General features: G+C 44.1%; 1 protein-coding gene across 1 annotated transcript; it reads left to right on the forward strand.

The window, feature by feature from the left end:
• Nucleotides 1-8,764: 8,764 nt before the first annotated feature.
• On the forward strand, nucleotides 8,765-16,850 carry LOC130357787 (toll-like receptor 8). Its single transcript, XM_056560531.1, has 2 exons — nucleotides 8,765-8,848; nucleotides 11,780-16,850. Exons 1-2 carry the CDS (start codon nucleotides 8,816-8,818, stop codon nucleotides 14,900-14,902), a joined length of 3,156 nt encoding a protein of 1,051 aa, XP_056416506.1. The 5' UTR covers nucleotides 8,765-8,815; the 3' UTR covers nucleotides 14,903-16,850.
• The last annotated feature ends 3,305 nt before the right edge of the window (nucleotides 16,851-20,155 follow it).

Consider the following 20,155-nt stretch of genomic DNA (forward strand, 5'->3'; position numbering starts at 1 on the left):
GAAGCCCTAATAGGGCAAATTGTACGGCGGAACCTTGAGGACCTATGTTACGCCGAGCGCTCCGGGTCCCCGCTCCTCCCCGGAGCGCTCGCAGCATCCTCGCATTTGCAGCACCCCGGTCAGACCTGCTGACCGGGTGGGCTGCAATATCCCTCTCAGCCGGGATGCGATTCGCGATGCGGGAGGCGCCCGCTCGCGATGCGCATCCCGGCTCCCGTACCTGACTCGTTCCCCGTCTGTCTTGTCCCGGCGCGCGCGCGCCGGGTCTCTGCAATTTAAAGGGCCACTGCACCACTGATTGGCGCAGCAGGCTTAATCAGTGTGTTCACCTGTGCACTCCCTACTTATACCTCACTTCCCCTGCACTCCCTCGCCGGATCTTGTTGCCATTGTGCCAGTGAAAGCGTTTCCTTGTGTGTTCCTAGCCTGTGTTCCAGACCTCCTGCCGTTGCCCCTGATTACGATTAGTGTTGAGCGGCATAGGCCATATTCGAATTCGCGAATATTCGCGAATGTATGGACGAATATTCGTCACATATTCGCGGATATTCGCATATTCGTTATATCCTCGTTTTATTTTCGCGTATGCGAAAATACACGTATGCGAAAATTCACATATGCGAACATTCACATATGCGAAAATTTGCATATGCGAATGATCGCATATGCGAATTTTCGCACGCCAGTCTCACACAGTAGTATTACAGCCTTCTTTACACCACACAAGCTGGAAGCAGAGAGGGGTGATCACTGTGATGTGTACTGTGAAGGAAAAAAAAAAAAAAAAAAACGAATATTCGTAATTACAAATATATAGCGCTATATTCGCGAAATTCGCGAATTCGCGAATATGCGATATTCGCGAATAATATTCGAATTGCGAATATTCGCGAGCAACACTAATTACGATCCTTGCTGCCTGCCCTGACCTTCTGCTACGTCCGACCTTGCTCTTGTCTACTCCCTTGTACCGCGCCTATCTTCAGCAGTCAGAGAGGTTGAGTCGTTGCTGGTGGATACGACCTGGTTGCTACCGCCGCTGCAAGACCATCCCGCTTTGCGGCGGGCTCTGGTGAATACCAGTAGCAACTTAGAACCGGTCCACCAACACGGTCCACGCCAATCCCTCTCTGGCACAGAGGATCCACCTCCAGCCAGCCGAATCGTGACAGTAGATCCGGCCATGGATCCCGCTGAAGTCCCACTGCCAGTTGTCGCCGACCTCACCACGGTGGTCGCCCAGCAGTCGCAACAGATAGCGCAACAAGGCCACCAGCTGTCTCAACTTACCGTGATGCTACAGCAGCTATTACCTCAGCTCCAGCAACCATCTCCTCCGCCAGCTCCTGCACCTCCTCCGCAGCGAGTGGCCGCTTCCGGCCTACGATTATCGTTGCCGGATAAATTTGATGGGGACTCTAAGTTTTGCCGTGGTTTTCTTTCGCAATGTTCCCTGCACTTGGAGATGATGTCGGACCAGTTTCCTACTGAAAGGTCTAAGGTGGCTTTCGTAGTCAGCCTTCTGTCTGGGAAAGCTCTGTCATGGGCCACACCGCTCTGGGACCGCAATGACCCTGTCACTGCCTCTGTACACTCCTTCTTCACGGAGATCCGAAGTGTCTTTGAGGAACCTGCCCAAGCCTCTTCTGCTGAGACTGCCCTGCTGAACCTGGTCCAGGGTAATTCTTCTGTTGGCGAGTACGCCATCCAACTCCGTACTCTTGCCTCCGAATTATCCTGGAATAATGAGGCCCTCTGCGCGACCTTTAAAAAAGGCCTATCCAGCAACATTAAAGATGTGCTGGCCGCACGAGAAATTCCTGCTAACCTGCATGAACTTATTCCTCTTGCCACCCGCATTGACATGCGTTTTTCCGAAAGGCGTCAGGAGCTCCGCCAGGATATGGACTTTGTTCGCACGAGGCGGTTTCTCTCCTCGGCTCCTCTCTCCTCTGGTCCTCTGCAATCCGTTCCTGTGCCTCCCGCCGTGGAGGCTATGCAAGTTGACCGGTCTCGCTTGACACCTCAAGAGAGGACACGACGCCGCATGGAGAATCTCTGCCTGTACTGTGCCGGTACTGAACACGTCTTGAAAGATTGTCCTATCCGTCCTCCCCGCCTGGAAAGACATATGCTGACTCCGCACAAAGGTGACACAGTTCTTGATGTCAACTCTGCTTCTCCACGCCTTACTGTGCCTGTGCGGATATCTTCCTCTACCTTCTCCTTCTCTGCTATGGCCTTCTTGGATTCCGGATCTGCAGGAAATTTTATTTTGGCCTCTCTCATCAACAGGTTCAACATTCCGGTGACCAGTCTCGCCAGACCCCTCTACATCAATTCTGTTAACAACGAAAGATTGGACTGTACCGTGCGTTACCGCACGGAACCTCTCCTAATGTGCATCGGACCTCATCACGAAAAAATAGAATTTTTGGTCCTCTCCAACTGCACTTCTGAAATTCTTCTTGGATTACCGTGGCTTCAACGCCATTCCCCAACCCTTGATTGGAGAAATCAAGAACTGGGGTACTTCTTGTCACAAGGACTGTCTTAAACCGGTTCCCAGTACTCCTTGCCGTGACCCTGTGGTTCCCCCTGTATCCGGTCTTCCTAAGGCTTATATGGCCTATGCTGATGTTATTTGCAAAAAGCAAGCTGAGACTTTACCTCCTCACAGGCCTTATGACTGTCCTATTGACCTCCTCCCGGGTACTACTCCACCCCGGGGCAGAATCTATCCTCTGTCTGCTCCAGAGACTCTTGCCATGTCGGAGTACATCCAGGAGAATTTAAAAAAGGGGTTTATCCGCAAGTCCTCCTCCCCTGCCGGAGCTGGATTTTTTTTTGTGTCCAAAAAAGATGGCTCCCTACGTCCTTGCATTGATTACCGCGGACTTAATAAAATCACGGTAAAAAAACGCTACCCCTTACCTCTTATCTCGGAACTCTTTGATCGCTTACAAGGTGCCCACATCTTTACCAAACTGGACTTAAGAGGTGCTTATAATCTCATCCGCATCAGGGAGGGGGACGAATGGAAGACTGCATTTAACACCAGAGATGGACACTTTGAGTGTCTGGTCATGCCCTTTGGCCTTTGCAACGCCCCTGCCGTCTTCCAAGACTTTGTTAATGAAATTTTTCGTGATCTCCTATATTCCTGTGTTGTGGTTTATCTGGACGATATTCTGATTTTTTCTGCCAACTTAGAAGAACACCGCCAGCATGTCCGCATGGTTCTTCAGAGACTTCGGGACAATCAACTTTATGCCAAAATGGAGAAATGTCTCTTTGAATGTCAATCTCTTCCTTTCCTAGGATACTTGGTCTCTGGCCAGGGACTACAAATGGACCCAGATAAACTCTCTGCCGTCTTAGATTGGCCACGCCCCTCCGGACTCCGTGCTATCCAACGTTTTTTTGGGGTTCGCCAATAATTACAGACAGTTTATTCCACACTTTTCCACTATTGTGGCTCCTATCGTGGCTTTAACCAAGAAAAATGGCAATCCTAAGTCCTGGTCTCCCCAAGCGGAAGACGCATTTAAACATCTCAAGTCTGCCTTTTCTTCTGCTCCCGTGCTCTCCAGACCTGACCCAGCTAAACCCTTCCTATTGGAGGTAGATGCCTCCTCAGTGGGAGCTGGAGCTGTCCTTCTACAAAAAAATTCTTCCGGGCATGCTGTGACTTGTGGGGTTTTTTCTAGGACCTTCTCCCCGGCGGAGAGAAATTACTCCATCGGGGATCGAGAACTACTGGCCATTAAATTGGCGCTTGAGGAATGGAGGCACCTGCTGGAGGGATCAAAATTTCCAGTTATCATATACACGGATCACAAGAATCTCTCCTATCTCCAGTCTGCCCAACGACTGAAGCCTCGCCAGGCCAGGTGGTCGTTATTCTTTGCCCGTTTTGACTTTGAAATTCATTTTCGCCCTGCTGACAAGAACATTAGGGCCGATGCCCTCTCTCGTTCTTCTGATGCCTCTGAAGTAGAGGTCTCTCCGCAACACATCATTCCTCCTGACTGTCTGATCTCCACTTCTCCAGCCTCCATCAGGCAAACTCCTCCAGGGAAGACCTTCGTTTCTCCACGCCAGCGTATCGGGATTCTCAAATGGGGACACTCCTCCCACCTCGCAGGCCATGCGGGCATCAAAAAATCCTTGCAACTCATGGAGACTGATGTTGTTGATTTTGTGCGGGCCTGTACTGTCTGTGCCCGGGATAAGACTCCTCGCCAGAAGCCTGCTGGCCTCCTTCATCCTCTGCCTGTCCCCGAACAGCCTTGGTCACAGATTGGTATGGACTTTATTACGGACTTACCCTCATCCCGTGGCAACACAGTTGTTTGGGTGGTCGTTGATCGATTTTCCAAGATGGCACATTTTATTCCTCTTCCTGGTCTTCCTTCAGCGCCTCAGTTGGCAAAGCAATTTTTTGTACACATTTTTCGCCTTCATAATTTGCCCACGCATATCGTCTCGGATAGAGGCGTCCAATTCGTGTCTAAATTCTGGAGGGCCCTCTGTAAACAGCTCAAGATCAAATTAAACTTCTCTTCTTCTTATCATCCCCAATCCAATGGGCAAGTAGAAAGAATTAATCAGGTCCTGGGTGACTATTTACGGCATTTTGTTTCCTCCCGCCAGGATGACTGGGCAGATCTTCTACCATGGGCCGAATTCTCATACAACTTCAGAGTCTCCGAATCTTCTGCTAAATCCCCATTTTTCGTGGTGTACGGCCGTCACCCTCTTCCCCCCCTCCCTACTCCCTTGCCCTCTGGTTTGCCCGCTGTGGATGAAGTGACTCGTGATCTTTCCACCATATGGAAAGAGACCCAAAATTCTCTTTTACAGGCTTCATCCCGGATGAAAAGATTTGCCGATAAGAAAAGAAGAACTCCCCCCATTTTTGCTCCCGGAGACAAGGTATGGCTCTCCGCTAAATATGTCCGCTTTCGTGTCCCCAGTTACAAACTGGGACCACGCTATCTTGGCCCTTTCAAAGTCTTGTGCCAGATTAACCCTGTCTCTTACAAACTCCTTCTTCCTCCTTCTCTTTGTATTCCCAATGCCTTCCATGTCTCTCTCCTTAAACCACTCGTCATTAACCGCTTCTCTCCCAAACTTGTTTCCCCCACTCCTGTTTCCGGTTCTTCTGACATCTTCTCCGTGAAGGAGATTCTGGCCTCCAAGACTGTCAGAAAGAAAAAAAATGTTTTGGTGGATTGGGAAGGCTGTGGCCCAGAAGAGAGATCCTGGGAACCTGAGGACAACATTCTAGACAAAAGTCTTATCCTCAGGTTCTCAGGCTCCAAGAAGAGGGGGAGACCCAAGGGGGGGGGGGTACTGTTACGCCGAGCGCTCCGGGTCCCCACTCCTCCCCGGAGCGCTCGCAGCATCCTCGCATTTGCAGTGCCCCGGTCAGACCTGATGACCGGGTGCGCTGCAATATCCCTCTCAGCCGGGATTCGATTCGCGATGCGGGGGGCGCCCGCTCGCGATGCGCATCCCGGCTCCCGTACCTGACTCGTTCCCCGTCTGTCTTGTCCCGGCGCGCGCGGCCCCGCTCCTTAGGGCGCGCGCGCGCCGGGTCTCTGCAATTTAAAGGGCCACTGCGCCACTGATTGGCGCAGCAGGCTTAATCAGTGTGTTCACCTGTGCACTCCCTACTTATACCTCACTTCCCCTGTACTCCCTCGCCGGATCTTGTTGCCATTGTGCCAGTGAAAGCGTTTCCTTGTGTGTTCCTAGCCTGTGTTCCAGACCTCCTGCCGTTGCCCCTGACTACGATCCTTGCTGCCTGCCCTGACCTTCTGCTACGTCCGACCTTGCTCTTGTCTACTCCCTTGTACCGCGCCTATCTTCAGCAGTCAGAGAGGTTGAGCCGTTGCTGGTGGATACGACCTGGTTGCTACCGCCGCTGCAAGACCATCCCGCTTTGCGGCGGGCTCTGGTGAATACCAGTAGCAACTTAGAACCGGTCCACCAACACGGTCCACGCCAATCCCTCTCTGGCACAGAGGATCCACCTCCAGCCAGCCGAATCGTGACAACCTATTAGGGGTTGAGGGAGAATTTTTTTTTTACTTTTTTTTTTTCAACTCCTTCCTGTCCCTTCACACAAACTCACCCTGAACTACAGGTGGCAGGAGGCCACTTCCTTTGCCCTGAGGGGTGCAGATCTGTTCAGAGGGGGATCCCTGGCTCCTTCTCTGCCAGCAGCTATTGGTCGGACACAAGACCCCTCCAGGCGTTTTCACGGGATGCCTGCTGAATGATTTCAGCAGGCATCCCGGTCCGTTCCTGGCCCGGCGAGCGGCGGGGACCGGAATTCCCACGGGCGTACAGGTACACTCTTGGTCCTTAAGTTAAATAGAGGTCATTTTAGAGAGAGAGTATTACAATAGGGACATTATTATATAGAGGACAATATAAGGGAGTGATTAATATTAAGGGGGCACTTCATACCTTCAACCTCCCCACACACTGCCACCAACCTCCCCTCAAATGCCTCCTGTCTCTCTTACACACATAATGCCTCCCAGCCCCCCTCCCAAATTTATCCAGCCTCCATTCAAATGCCTCCTACTTCCCACACATGCAATACCTCCAGCCTCCCTCCGAATGCCCGCCACACATAATGCCTCCAGCCTCCCCCTAGTACCTACAGCTCTCCTTTCCTCCCCACACAAACACACACAATGCCTATAGACTTCTCTCATATGCATCCAGCCTCTTTCACACACACACGCACACACACACACGCACACACACACACATACACACATACACACAATGCCTCCAGCCTCCCCCAAATGTCTAATGCTTCCCACACATACAATGCCTCCAGCCTACCTTGAATTGCCCCCTGCCTCCACACACAATGCCTCCAGCCTCCCCCAAATGCCTACAGATTTTCTTCCTTTGCCCAAACATAATGCTTACAGCCTTCTCCCAAATGCATTCAGCCTCCTCCCAAAGGCCTCCAGCCTCCCCAAAAATGCCTCCACACATTTGTGGGGAGGCTGGAGGCATTGCGCCAGAATTTGCGTCAGAATAAAAAAAAAAAACCTGACTAACTTGAACCCGAAAGAGGGGCATGGCTGCCGGTGAAAGTGGGTGTGGCCGCCGAAAAGGGGCGTGTCCCCAACATTTTCACAAAAAAAAAACAACATATATATACTAAGGTTTCCATGGAAAATGTGGTGGATTTGAGCTGAGAAAAACCTGACAGATCAGAGCATGTGTAAAAAAAAGCAAAATGTAGTGAATCCTTAGTAAATACTGTGGGGAAAAAAATTGTAGGGAATTAAAACCCACAAAAGAAAACTCCACTCCACTCTTAGTAAATCAGGGCCAATGCCTTCACCCCCATCACTATTGCCACCATCCTCTCACCCAATATTGCCTACAGCCTAACACACACCCACCCATCGCCCTTGCCTCCAGACTCCCACCCACCCACTCACCGCTATTTCCTCAAAACTCTGACTGCTATTTCCTCCAGATTCCCACTACTATTGCCTCCAGACTCTCACTGCAATTACCTTCAGACTTCCACCTGCCCACCACTATTGCATACAGACTTCCACCCACTGATATTGCCCCAGACTCCGACCCTCCGCTTTTGCCTCAAGACTAATATGCACAGCTATTGCTACCAGACTACCACCCACCGCTATTGCCACCAGACTCCTACCCACCATTATTGCCTCTAGCCTACCATCAAACCACCACTATTGCCTCCAGCTTACCACTCACCACTTTTGCTTCCAGCCTCCCAACCACCAACTATTATTGCCTCAATACTCCCACCCACACCCAACCATTGCCTCCAGACTCCCCTCTCACCCATGGCTATTGCCTTCAGACTCTCAACCACTGCTTTTGCCACCAGACTCCCACTCACCACTATTGCCTCCAGACATTCCACCCACCACTTTTGTCTCCAGACTCATGACCACCCACCACAACTGCCCTCAGACTCCCACCCACCACTATTGCCTCCAGACATCCCACCCACCACTATTGTCTCCATGCTGACGCCCATCCACCAGGGTTATCAAGGGATAGAAACACAGAATTTATTTTCTTCCAAAAACAGCACCACCCCTGTCTTCAGGTTGCATGTGGTATTACAACTTGGCTCCATTTACCTCAATGGAACTGAGCTGCAATACAAACGACAACCTGAGGACAGAGGTGATGCTGTTTTTGGAAGAAATTAGCTCTGTGTCCCTATCCCTTGATAACCCCTTTAAGTAAGGTTTAAGTTGTTTCACAAAACCCTGTATGTCAGAAAACATATTTTTCCAGGCTTTGTGATAGGGAACAGCTACAAGAAAAAAAGGACTGGGGTTCACAGAGGGACATTGAGTTGCATCACTTAGCCATGTGACATTTCTGGGACTACTATCCTCATCATTCCAACACGCATACAATTCCCCTGGCTTGTTACAGATGCAAATCCCTGCCACTTAGGCTCCTATTACTGATAATTTCCCCTGCTGTTGTCTTATATACATAATACTGTGTCACATATAAGGGAGGTAGTGTCTTACAGTATTGGTACTGATTCAGTGATGATGAGGATGATGATCATGACTACAGCATATCGGCAGGCAAGAGAAAGAGAAAGATTACATGTCAGGAGTGTATAACTCAGTTAATTGCAGAAACGCTACTCAGGGTGGGGACCTGCAGGGGAAGTTTGGGCTCAGGAAGTCCAGCAAACATTATGCTGTGAACTAGCAAGGCATTGGACATGCCCTGAAACTCTTAGGACTGCAATCTGTGATGCACTATGTTCAGGCCACCAGGAGGAAGATCGACAATGGTAAGATCACAGACACAATCTTGTCAACTCTCCTGGCGGTAGTAGAGATGCACTTTATATTAAAGGACAGATATGCTTTGAAAAGGCACAGGCATTCTATAAATAGGAGATGTATCAGATTGGTCAGCGTTTAAGTGTTCAGACCCTGAGTGTTTAGAAGAAAGAGCGAGGAGAAATTTGTGTTTGACCAAGATGGTCTTATAAAGTAAGTCTATGGGACCATCTTGTTCACATAGACACACAGCAGAGAAAGAAGCGTTCAATATAGTCATTTCTAAGGGTCTGAATACTCTCAGATAAAAACTTTTGACATGCCCCTAGGATGTTTTTATAATGGGTACACTTTAAGCATGCCTGGGATAAACAAATATATATGTTTATAAGGAAAAATACAAGGGCAGGTTTTTCTGCTGGTAATCTCCTATGCTTCTATGTTTTATCCCGATATGTCAATTTGTAGTGTACCTATTGATTTAACTATATATCCCTCTAAGTATATACCGTATATGTTAGGCATTTTAGCAGTATGTTTGTAGTTCACTGAATTCATAGAGGAACTTTAGCCAAGAATATTGTTTCACATTAAAATGAAGAAACATCTCAGTTCCCCTAACGTTTCATTGGTAAACAGAATTCTTAGTGGTTATTATGGAGGTATAATAGGTGCATGGATTTTTTTATCTATTTATTTTGGTGAGGGTATTTTTTTTTTTTTTTTACTAACTGTTACATTTTAAATGACATGGTGGAAAAAGGAGATTTTGTTATCCTGGGGCATTTTCATAATAAATTAGCAGTTGGTTTCCCTGTGCTGTCTAGGCTAAGACCACCACTCTCCCCCACAGCAGGTGTCTCTTTCTCTTATATGCTTACTGTGAGCACACATCCCTGAAATGCCAAAAACACTGATGCTTTGGAAAAAGCCCTAACTACAGATGTTGTGGTGCAATGATTCTAGCATCACAGCATCAAGTCCAATGCAAGACACCTTCTAATGGTCTTCCCTTCCCATTTCTTCCATAGAATGGGATCCAGGAACATCCTGGTTTCCAAATATTACATTAAAAATAAGGGGTATTCCAGCCTTATATATCTTATCCCCTATCCCGCCGCTGGGACCCCCGCGATCTCGGTGCGGCCCCCGGCATTCTGTGCCGGGCACTGCCTACAGGATCAAGATGTGACGTCACGGCCATGCCCTCTCTTGACGTCACGCCATATACATGAATAGAGGGGACGTTTTAGATGTGGTGATCAACTTTGATAGCCGCATATAAGGGGTTAATGCTGGGCATCACCCTGATCGGTGATGTCCTGCATTAGACACGGGTCCTGGCGGCTGATAGCCGCCAGGACCACCTGCATTATAGCATGGGATCCTGCATTATAGCATGGGAGCAGGACCAGGGCGTACATTTTTTGCAATGAGAGCTTTTGTTTTTATTGGTACCACTTTTGCATGTTTGCGACTTTTTAATCACTTTTTATAAAAAAAAAATGTAGTGTGACCAAAAAGCCACAATTTTGTATCTTTTTTTTTCTTTTTTTTTAAACCTCTTAAGGACACAGCCCATTTGGCCTTAAGGACACGGGAAATTTTATTTTTGCATTTTCATTTTCCCCCCTCACATTCTAAAAATCAAAACGTAAAAATCATTTTACTTTAATGTCCTTCACCGTACGGGATCATTATAATGATATTTTGATAATTCGGACATTTATACACGTGGTGATACCAAATATTTTTTTAACGCTTTTTGAGGTTAAATGGGAAAAAGGGACCATTTAATTCTTTATTGAGGGAGGGGCTTTTTCAAATTTTTTTTAAACTATAATTTTTTTTTTTTGTTACACTTTTTTATGTCCCCACTGGGGACTATTTCTAACAGTTATTAGATTGCGTATACTGAACAGTACTATGCATAGCACTGATCAGCGCTATTGGCAATCTACTTCTCTGGTCTGCTTTCCAGAGAAGTTTGTGATGAATCAAATCACTGTAACTTCGCTCCACTCTAGCCATGATATGTAGGGATCACAGCATCTGAGGGGTTAATGGCGGCCATCAGCACAATCGCTGATGTCCGCATTTACCAGCAGGTCCCTGGCTGCTGATTGCAGCCGGGACCTGGCGTGTATGATGCAAGCACCATTCCGGGTCATATATAGGATGTAAATGTATGTCCTGGTGCGTTAAGTACCAGGGCACCAGGATGTACAGTACATTTATGTCCTATGTCATTAAGGGGTTAAGGTTTACATAGTCTATTGTCTATCATTAACAGTATACATTTACACATGGGGCAATTCAATAAATGTTTTTTTTTTTTATTTAACCGGGGATAGTCTGATGATTCTTACTAAGCCCTTATCATGCGTCAGATGCTGTGATTGCGGCTGGTATTTGAAGTTTTTTTTAAAAGGGCTATCAACGGCAGGGGACCCCCTGTAATGATGGACATCAGTGACCGACCACAGGGACCTCTGCGACCTCCTGCATGGCACCCCGGCCCTCCACATGCACAGAGCCGAGCATGGGGAGAACTGGAGTACTGTACAGGAGATCACGGAGGATCCCAGCGGTTGAACCCCTGCCTTGATCAGACACTTATCCCCTATTCTTTGGATAGGGGATACATTTCCTTAACTGGAGTACTCCTTAAAGTGGTTAATAACCTTGTAAATTGGAGGAAAATAAGTCATCTAAACAATTTGTTTACAAAGCCTTTGGGTGTCAGTATATTAGTTCAGTGACAACATAACAATAAACAATAAAGGCACTGTTACACTAGTGCTCTGGTTATTTGAGGCACTCTAAAAGCAAGAGAAAATGAAGTAAGTGAAAACTATACTCAGAATGTATTGTGTTGCTTTAGGTAGGTCATTTATCATTTTATGATGTTGATTTTCTTTTGTTTTTTCTTTTTGCAGCACAAAATGTTCAGTCTGCCATCTGTTCTTCTCCTAATGCACTCTTTCTTTGTAAGCTGTACTACAATGCTGAACAACAGAAGAACTCACCCATGCACAATTAAGGAAAATAAGATATCAGTGGTGTTTGACTGTCAGGCACGACACTTAGAAACTATTCCACCACCGGTCAACTACTCAACTACTTCTGTAGTGCTGCTCTTGTCCTATAATCATATACAAATTGTGCCAAAATATGCTTTCCAAAAATGGCCTAATTTAACAAAAGTAGATTTAGGTTTCAATTCCATTAAGAGCAACACCAACACCATTGCTAGAGTTTTTATTCTAGACAAAGAAGCATTTATCAACCAAACCAAGCTCATGCAGTTGTTCATCGATAGCAATACCTTGCATTCAATACCACCTGGACTGCCCATTTCATTACGTATTCTACACTTACAGTATAATAATATTTTGTCAATCAACTGTGAAAGTTTCTCTACAATAAAATACTTGAAACAACTATATCTGGATCACAACTGTTACTATGGTAATAACTGCTCTGAAAAATTAGAGATTCAAGAAGGAACGTTTCTGCAGTTGAAGAACTTGACCATTTTGTCTCTGTCATATAACAACTTAAACAAGGTTCCTTCAAGTCTACCCCCATCCTTAGAAGAACTATATTTGAAAAATAACAATATACGCACTATTGAAAAAGAAGACTTCATGAATCTAACTCATTTAAGAATTCTTGATTTGAGTGGTAATTGTCCAAGATGCTTTAATGCCCCATATGCCTGCAAAGCCTGCCCTAACCGGTCTGCACTAGTAGTACATCCAAATGCATTTCAGTACCTTAAAAAAATGATGGTACTTAACCTTGGTAATACCTCTCTGAGGACTGTTCAGAGAAGCTGGTTTCACAACCTAACACAACTAAAAGTTTTGAACCTAGAGAAGAATTATTTGGTGAATGAAATGGCCTCGGGGGATTTTTTCCTTAGTTTATCTTCCCTTCATATGCTCGATTTGTCATTTAATTATGACATAGGAAAGTATTTCCAGTATTTGTATCTTTCAGAGAATTTTTCCAAATTAATATCTCTTCAAGAATTACATGTGCAAGGCTATGTCTTTCAAAAAATTACAAATATAACCTTTTTGCCATTACTTAAGATAAAAACATTGAACGTTATCAACTTTGGAACAAACTTTATTAAGCAGGTTAATTTAACAGTGTTTCATCATTTCCAGAATTTAACTATGATATATTTATCTGAAAACAGAATAAGTCCATTTCCTGTAAAACCAAATGAAAACAAAAATAATCTGAAACGTTCTAGACGTGCAGCCCAGGATAATACAACATCCAAGATTTTAGATCATTTAATTGATTACCCTATAGAAAACAGTAATAGAAATAATATGTGGTCTGACCGCATAATCAAGCCCAAATGTGCTTCATTCGGAAAAACATTAGATCTTAGTTTCAATACCATGTTCTTTATTAATAAAGATGATTTTCTTTTATTATCAGACATAGTATGTTTAAATTTGTCCCACAATAGCCTTGATCAGGATTTTAGTGGCTCTGAATTTGTTAACCTACCAAATCTAACATACTTGGACTTGTCATTCAATAAATTAGATTTTGATTCCTCCAATGCATTTCAGGAATTAAAAAAACTACAGGTGTTAGATGTAAGTTACAATGCCAAGTACTTCATTGTTGAAGGTGTAACTCATAATTTGAATTTTATTAGTAATTTGCCTAGTCTAAAAGTATTAAATATAAGTTGGAATAAAATATCTACTCTAACTGAATACCAAGTTAACAAAAGTGCAATAGAGGAATTAAGGTTTGCTGGGAACCTTTTAAATAAGATGTGGGGAAGCTGGAAACCAAATTATAAAGATATTTTTAAGAATTTTACCAGTCTCAAAATCCTAGATATATCTTTTAATTATCTAGAACAACTTTCTGATATAATAGCCGCCAATTTACCTAGAAATCTGACAACAATCTATCTAAACAACAACCGTCTAAAATACTGGGAGTGGAAAACTTTGAGTCACTTTAAACATTTGAAATTTCTTGACCTTAGCCATAACAAGCTGATAACAATTGAACCCAACTTGTCCAATTATACGTCATCCTTGCAAAAACTTTTACTGAAAAAAAATCTAATTTCAAGATTGACAGCTTCCTTTCTTTATAAAGCTGTAAGCCTTACTGAGCTGGATCTACGTGATAACCATATCCAGACAATAAACAAATCAGTATTTTTGTCAGGAAATGAGAACTTTTTAAAAGTCCTGTGGCTGGAAGGAAATCCATTTGACTGTACCTGTGACATTATTGACTTTTTACAGTGGATCAATAACAGCAATGTTACAATTCCACTATTGGCCACTGATGTTACTTGTGCGTCTTCAGATTTGTTGAGGAAGAAAAGTATCTTGCACTTTGACATACAAGCTTGTTCTTTGGACTCTGTTTCTATGATTCTTTGTTTTTTGTCATTTTTTTCAGTTGTCCTTGTTATGGCATTACCGATTATGAAACATTTGTTTTATTGGGATCTTTGGTATATATATCACTGGTGTATGGCAAAGCTGAAACCCAACAAAACTGTTGTTTCAAAAACCCTATACGATGCGTTTATTACTTATGATGACAAAGATCTAAATGTCAGTGACTGGGTTTACAATGAACTATGTCATCAGCTGGAAGAAAATGGGGACAGACACATATTGCTCTGCTTAGAGGAAAGAGACTGGGAGCCAGGGAAAGCTGTTGTTGACAATATTGCACAAAGCATCAACCAAAGTAAAAAGACTGTGTTTGTTCTTACAAAGAAATATGTAAAAAGTGGAAAGTTCCGGACAGCTTTCTACTTGGCCATGCAAAAACTGATGGATGAAAATATGGATGTAATTGTCATTGTATTGTTACAACCTGTTTTACAAAATTCCCAGTACCTAAGACTCAGGAAGAAAATCTGTGCAAGCTCAATTTTGGAGTGGCCTGCAAATCCACATGCAGAACATTTATTTTGGCAAAAAATGAAAAATGTTTTATTGACAGAAAACACCAGCAGGTACAATAACTTATACACCAATCCTGTAGCAACTTAGTAGCATGCACACAAATTTAAATGTATTATAATTTATGACAAGTTTTTCTTATCTGCCATTATAAGGGTCTGCTTACATGGTGGGGTCAAGTTGGGGCTGAATAGACTGTAAATGGATAAGAAACGTTTCCTTACTATCTCCTACTTCGGCACTTGTTTACTGAGCCTATAGCATGACCCAATATCGGGCAGCAGGATTATTCATACAGCCCTTTAAATCTTTGATCAATTACACATCTTCTACATGTGGAAATGTTTGGCTAACAAACAAGGATATTTTGGATGGGGTAAAACCAAGCAATAAGCTTATGAAGGAGCGTTTTATCATTTGTTGGCTGATTTTTGGACTTATTACAAAAGGCAACTATCGACCTGTTTGGCCAATAATCACACCATGTAATAGGACCCTTACATTCTTGTGAAATTTCAAATTTTATTCTATTTTGGATATCTCATTTTTGTTTTAATGTTCTGTTGTCATGGGGTGTTGTGTGCTGGTACATTTTAAAGGGGTATTCCAGGAATTTTTAATTTTTTTTTATCAAACTGGCTGCCGAAAATTAAACAGATTTTAAAATTACTTCTATTAAAAATCTAGATCCTTCCAATAATTATCAGCTGCTGTAGTTGAGTTGTTCTTTTCTGTCTGGCAACAGTGCTCTCTGCTGACATCTCTGCTTGCCTCTGGAACTGCCCAGAGTGGAAGAGGTTTGCTATGGGGATTTGCTTCTTCTCTGGACAGTTCCCGAGACAGGTGTCATCAGAGAGCACTTAGACAGAAAAGAACAAATCAACTTCAGCAGCTCATAAGTACTGAAAGTATTAAGATTGTTTAATAGAAGTAATTTACAAATCTGTTTAACTTTCTGGAGCCAGTTGATATATATATATAAAGTTTTATATGGTGTTCTCAATAGGTATCATCAGAGCTTGGTGTTAGAGAAACATTTTCTTCTTCATAAACAATTATCCTTATAGTTATGGGACAAGAACAATTACTTTGCACAACCTTTATGGATGTTTCTTGTGGATCAGTATGCACAGATGGAATGTTTCAGTCTTGGTGCACAGCTGTAAAACATTTGTGTACAGGGGCGGACTAAAAACACACAGGGCCCTCAGACCAAAAAAGCAAGGGCCCCCTGCGATGCTGTACTGCTGGTCACACTTTTGCCCCTATTCTACACAAATCCCTCCATCAGCCCTACACACAAAATAAACTAAATGTAATATATAAGAAACACTTTAACGTAGGTAAAATAGTTTTCTATGACCAATAATACCAGTATACAAGGAGTAAATATATACCACCATACCATAACTGGATAATACCTCCATACTGTACTGAATAAAACCACTATACACAGATCAGTATAATATACAGGGTCTGTATACTATTTTTAAGTGATTATGTACAGTGCCCATATAGCAGTAGATACCAGCTGTATACAGGATCTGTATACCATATAAGTGATTATAGTTACATCAAGGGACTCACAGTTACGTCTTTTAAGATCGGCGGCGTCCTCTTTCCTTTTCTTCTCCATCCAAATCAGACTGCCATTTCGATCTCTTACCATCTGCAGGAGAAACATGTTAGACTCTGCATTTTTCCGGTGCCCTCCCCTCCTCTACACAATCTTCCCATCTATAGGACCACAAACTGTAATAATTCCCTCCTTGGTGTCCTGCACAGTAAAAGGTGAATAGGTAGACAGGTAAATAGTTAACAAGTTAGATAGATCAGGAAGGCAGATATGTAGGTAGGTGACTAGCCCGGTAGGTAGGTTGCTAGCTAGGTAGTTAGGCAGCCATATTTCAAGGCCAGGTATTTACACAGTTAGGTAGCCAGGTATATAGCAAGATATGTAGGTAGGTAGTTACGCAGCCAGATATGTAGATAGTTAGATAACCAGGTATGTAGGTATAAAGTTAGGTAGCCAGGGAGTTAGCCAAGTAGGTAGCCAGCCCCCCCCCCCCCCTCCACCCAATGGCAGATCCAGAGTCTAGTTTCGGGAGGAGCACTATCTGAGTATTTTGTGTGGTAGGTAATGTCCCCAGGAGGTAGTGGCCCCTAGTACATCATGCCCCAAGGTAATTAATGTCCCCCAGGTAGGTAGTCATGCCCCCTGTAGATAAATCCCCCAGATAACTTCCCCCTGTATGAAAACCCCCTATGTAGGTAGTAGGTAGCCCTTCTATTAGTTTGGCAGTTTGGCCCCATATTAGCTAGGCAGGAACTAGTAGATAGCCCCTCACATTACATGTAGGCAGCATAGTTCCCTCACATTAGGTGTAGGCATTAGGTGTAGGCAGAAGGCAGCAAAGTTCCCCCACAATGGGTGTAGGCATCAGAGTCCCCCCACAGTAGGTGTAGGCAGCAGGGTCCCCCCCAAAGTAGGTGTAGGCAGCAGGGTTCCCCCACAGTAGGTGTAGGCAGCAGGGTCCGCCCCCAGTAGGTGTAAGCAACAGAGTTTTTCTTTCTAGCCCCCCTTTTCTAGTAGGTGTAGGCAGCAGAGTTAGAGTCGTCGTCCCCCCCACCAGTAGGTGTAGAAAGGAGAGTTTTCCCCCTTTTCCCCTTCCCATGTTAAAAAAATAGAATAAATTATGCTCACCTGATGTCCAATGCAGCAATCTCCTCCACCGGAGAGCAGCAGGGGCCCGCGTCTTCCTTCCTCCACAGTGCAGGCACCGATGAGTGACGTCATTGGCGCCCGCACTGTGTGCTGCCTGGGGGTGGAGGTCACGCCTCCTCTGTGTAGGCCGCAGATGCGGATCATACAGAGGGGACGCCTTCTGCTGTATGTGCATGTAGCGCATATACAGGAGAAGGCAGAACTGTCTGCCTGGGGATCTGGACAAGTGTCCTGGATCCCCAGTAGCAGTGGGCCCTTTACCGGGCCAGGCCCTTGGACCCGATCCAATCGGTCCGGCCAGTCAGTCCACCCCTGGTGTATTTGCTCATAAAAGCAAGCAGATGTTAAAAATAATAATATTCCATTGTAAAATAGCAGGGACTTGTAGCTGCAGATATCTGTAAAACAAACTTTTTCACAAGGATTTTATAAATTTAGCGGTACTTTTATTTTTTTTTAAAGGTATTTTTTGTTCTGTAATGGTTTTGAGGAGTATTTAAACAAATACTCTGGTGGAAATTTTCTTTTTTTAATCTACCTATACAGATTTTTTAATTACTTCTATTTAAACATCTTAACCCTTCCAGTACTTATCAGCTGCTGTATGCTCCAGAGGAATTTGTGTAGTTCTTTACAGTCTGACCACAGTGCTCCCTGCTGACACATCTGTCTATGTCAGGAACTGTCCAGAACAGGAGAGGTTTGCTATCGGGATTTGCTCCTGCTCTGGACACTTCCCGACAAGGACAGTGGTGGCAGCAGAGAGCACTGTGGTCAGACTGAAAAGAACTACACAACTTCCTCTGGAGTATGCAGCTGATAAGTACTGAAAGGATTAAGATTTTTATAAAGAAGTAACTTACAAATCTGTATTACTTTCTGGCACCAGTTGATTTGAAAACATTGTTTTCAACCAGAGTATTCCTTTAAGTCTTTGTATAGGAAGATCTTGTGGGACAAGTGGAGGAAAAGCCTCATTAAAAAAGGAAATCCTCATCAAAAGTTAGATATACAAATGCAAAGTCTCCTCCTGGTCTCATCCCAGCTGGCTGCCATATGACGCTATGAAAAAAAAAGAAGGTCTAGACTGTTTCTTCCTCTTTTGAAAAGTCAGGTCACCACTGCCAGGGAGGGTTCTTATAAATGCACCATCATCCACAAAAAAAATTACAAGATCCAATGCTTCTCTTAACCCCTTAAGGACCAAGGACGTACCGGTACGTCATTGGTCCTTCTCTTCTGATATAACGCGGGGTTACACAGTAACCCCGCGTCATATCATAGCGGGCCCGGCGTCATAGTGAAGCCGGGACCCGCCTCTAATAGCGCGCAGCACCGATCGCGGCGCCGCGCGCTATTAACCCTTTAGCCGCGCGCTCAAAGCTGAGCCGCGCGGCTAAAAGTGAAAGTGAAAGTTCCCGGCTAGCTCAGTCGGGCTGTTCGGGATAGCCGCGGCTAATCGCGGCATCCCGAACAGCTGACAGGACAGCGGGAGGGCCCCTTCCTGCCTCCTCGCTGTCCGATCGCCGAATGACTGCTCAGTGCCTGAGATCCAGGCATGAGCAGTCATGCGGCAGAATCGTTGATCACTGGTTTCTTATGAGAAACCAGTGATCAACATAGAAGATCAGTGTGTGCAGTGTTATAGGTCCTTATGGGACCTATAACACTGCAAAAAAAAAGTGAAAAAAAAAAGTGAATAAAGATCATTTAACTCCTCCCCTATTAAAAGTTTGAATCACCCCCCTTTTCCAATAAAAAAAAAAACACAGTGTAAATAAAAATAAAAATAAACATATGTGGTATCACCGCGTGCGGAAATGTCCGAATTATAAAAATATATCATTAATTAAACCGCTCGGTCAATGGCGTGCGCGCAAAAAAATTCCAAAGTCCAAAATAGTGCATTTTTGGTCACTTTTTATATCATTTAAAAATGAATAAAAAGTGATCAATAAGTCCTATCAATGCAAAAATGGTACCGTTAAAAACTTCAGATCACGGCGCAAAAAATGAGCCCTCATACCGCCCCATACACGGAAAAATAAAAAAGTTATAGGGGTCAGAAAATGACAATTTTAAACGTATTAATTTTCCTGCATGTAGTTATGATTTTTTCCAAAAGTCCGACAAAATCAAACCTACATAAGTAGGGTATCATTTTAATCGTATGGACCTACAGAATACATATCAGGTGTCATTTTTACCGAAAAATGTACTACGTAGAAACGGAAGCCCCCAAAAGTTACAAAACAGCGTTTTTTTTTTCAATTTTGTCGCACAATGATTTTTTTTCCCGCTTCACCATAGATTTTTGGGCAAAATGACTGACGTCATTACAAAGTAGAATTGGTGGCGCAAAAAATAAGCCATCATATGGATTTTTAGGTGTAAATTTGAAAGAGTTATGATTTTTTAAAGGCAAGGAGCAAAAAACGAAAATGCAAAAACGGAAAAACCTCCGGTCCTTAAGGGGTTAAAGGGGTACTCCCGTGGAAATCTTTTTTTTTTTTTTTTTTTATCAACTGGTGACAGAAAGTTAAACAGATTTGTAAATCACTTCTATTTAAAAAATCTTAATCCTTCCAGTACTTTTTAGGGGCTGTATACTAAAGAGA

Source organism: Hyla sarda, chromosome 2, assembly GCF_029499605.1.
Source record: "Hyla sarda isolate aHylSar1 chromosome 2, aHylSar1.hap1, whole genome shotgun sequence".
In the NCBI taxonomy this organism is placed as follows: Eukaryota; Metazoa; Chordata; class Amphibia; order Anura; family Hylidae; genus Hyla; species Hyla sarda.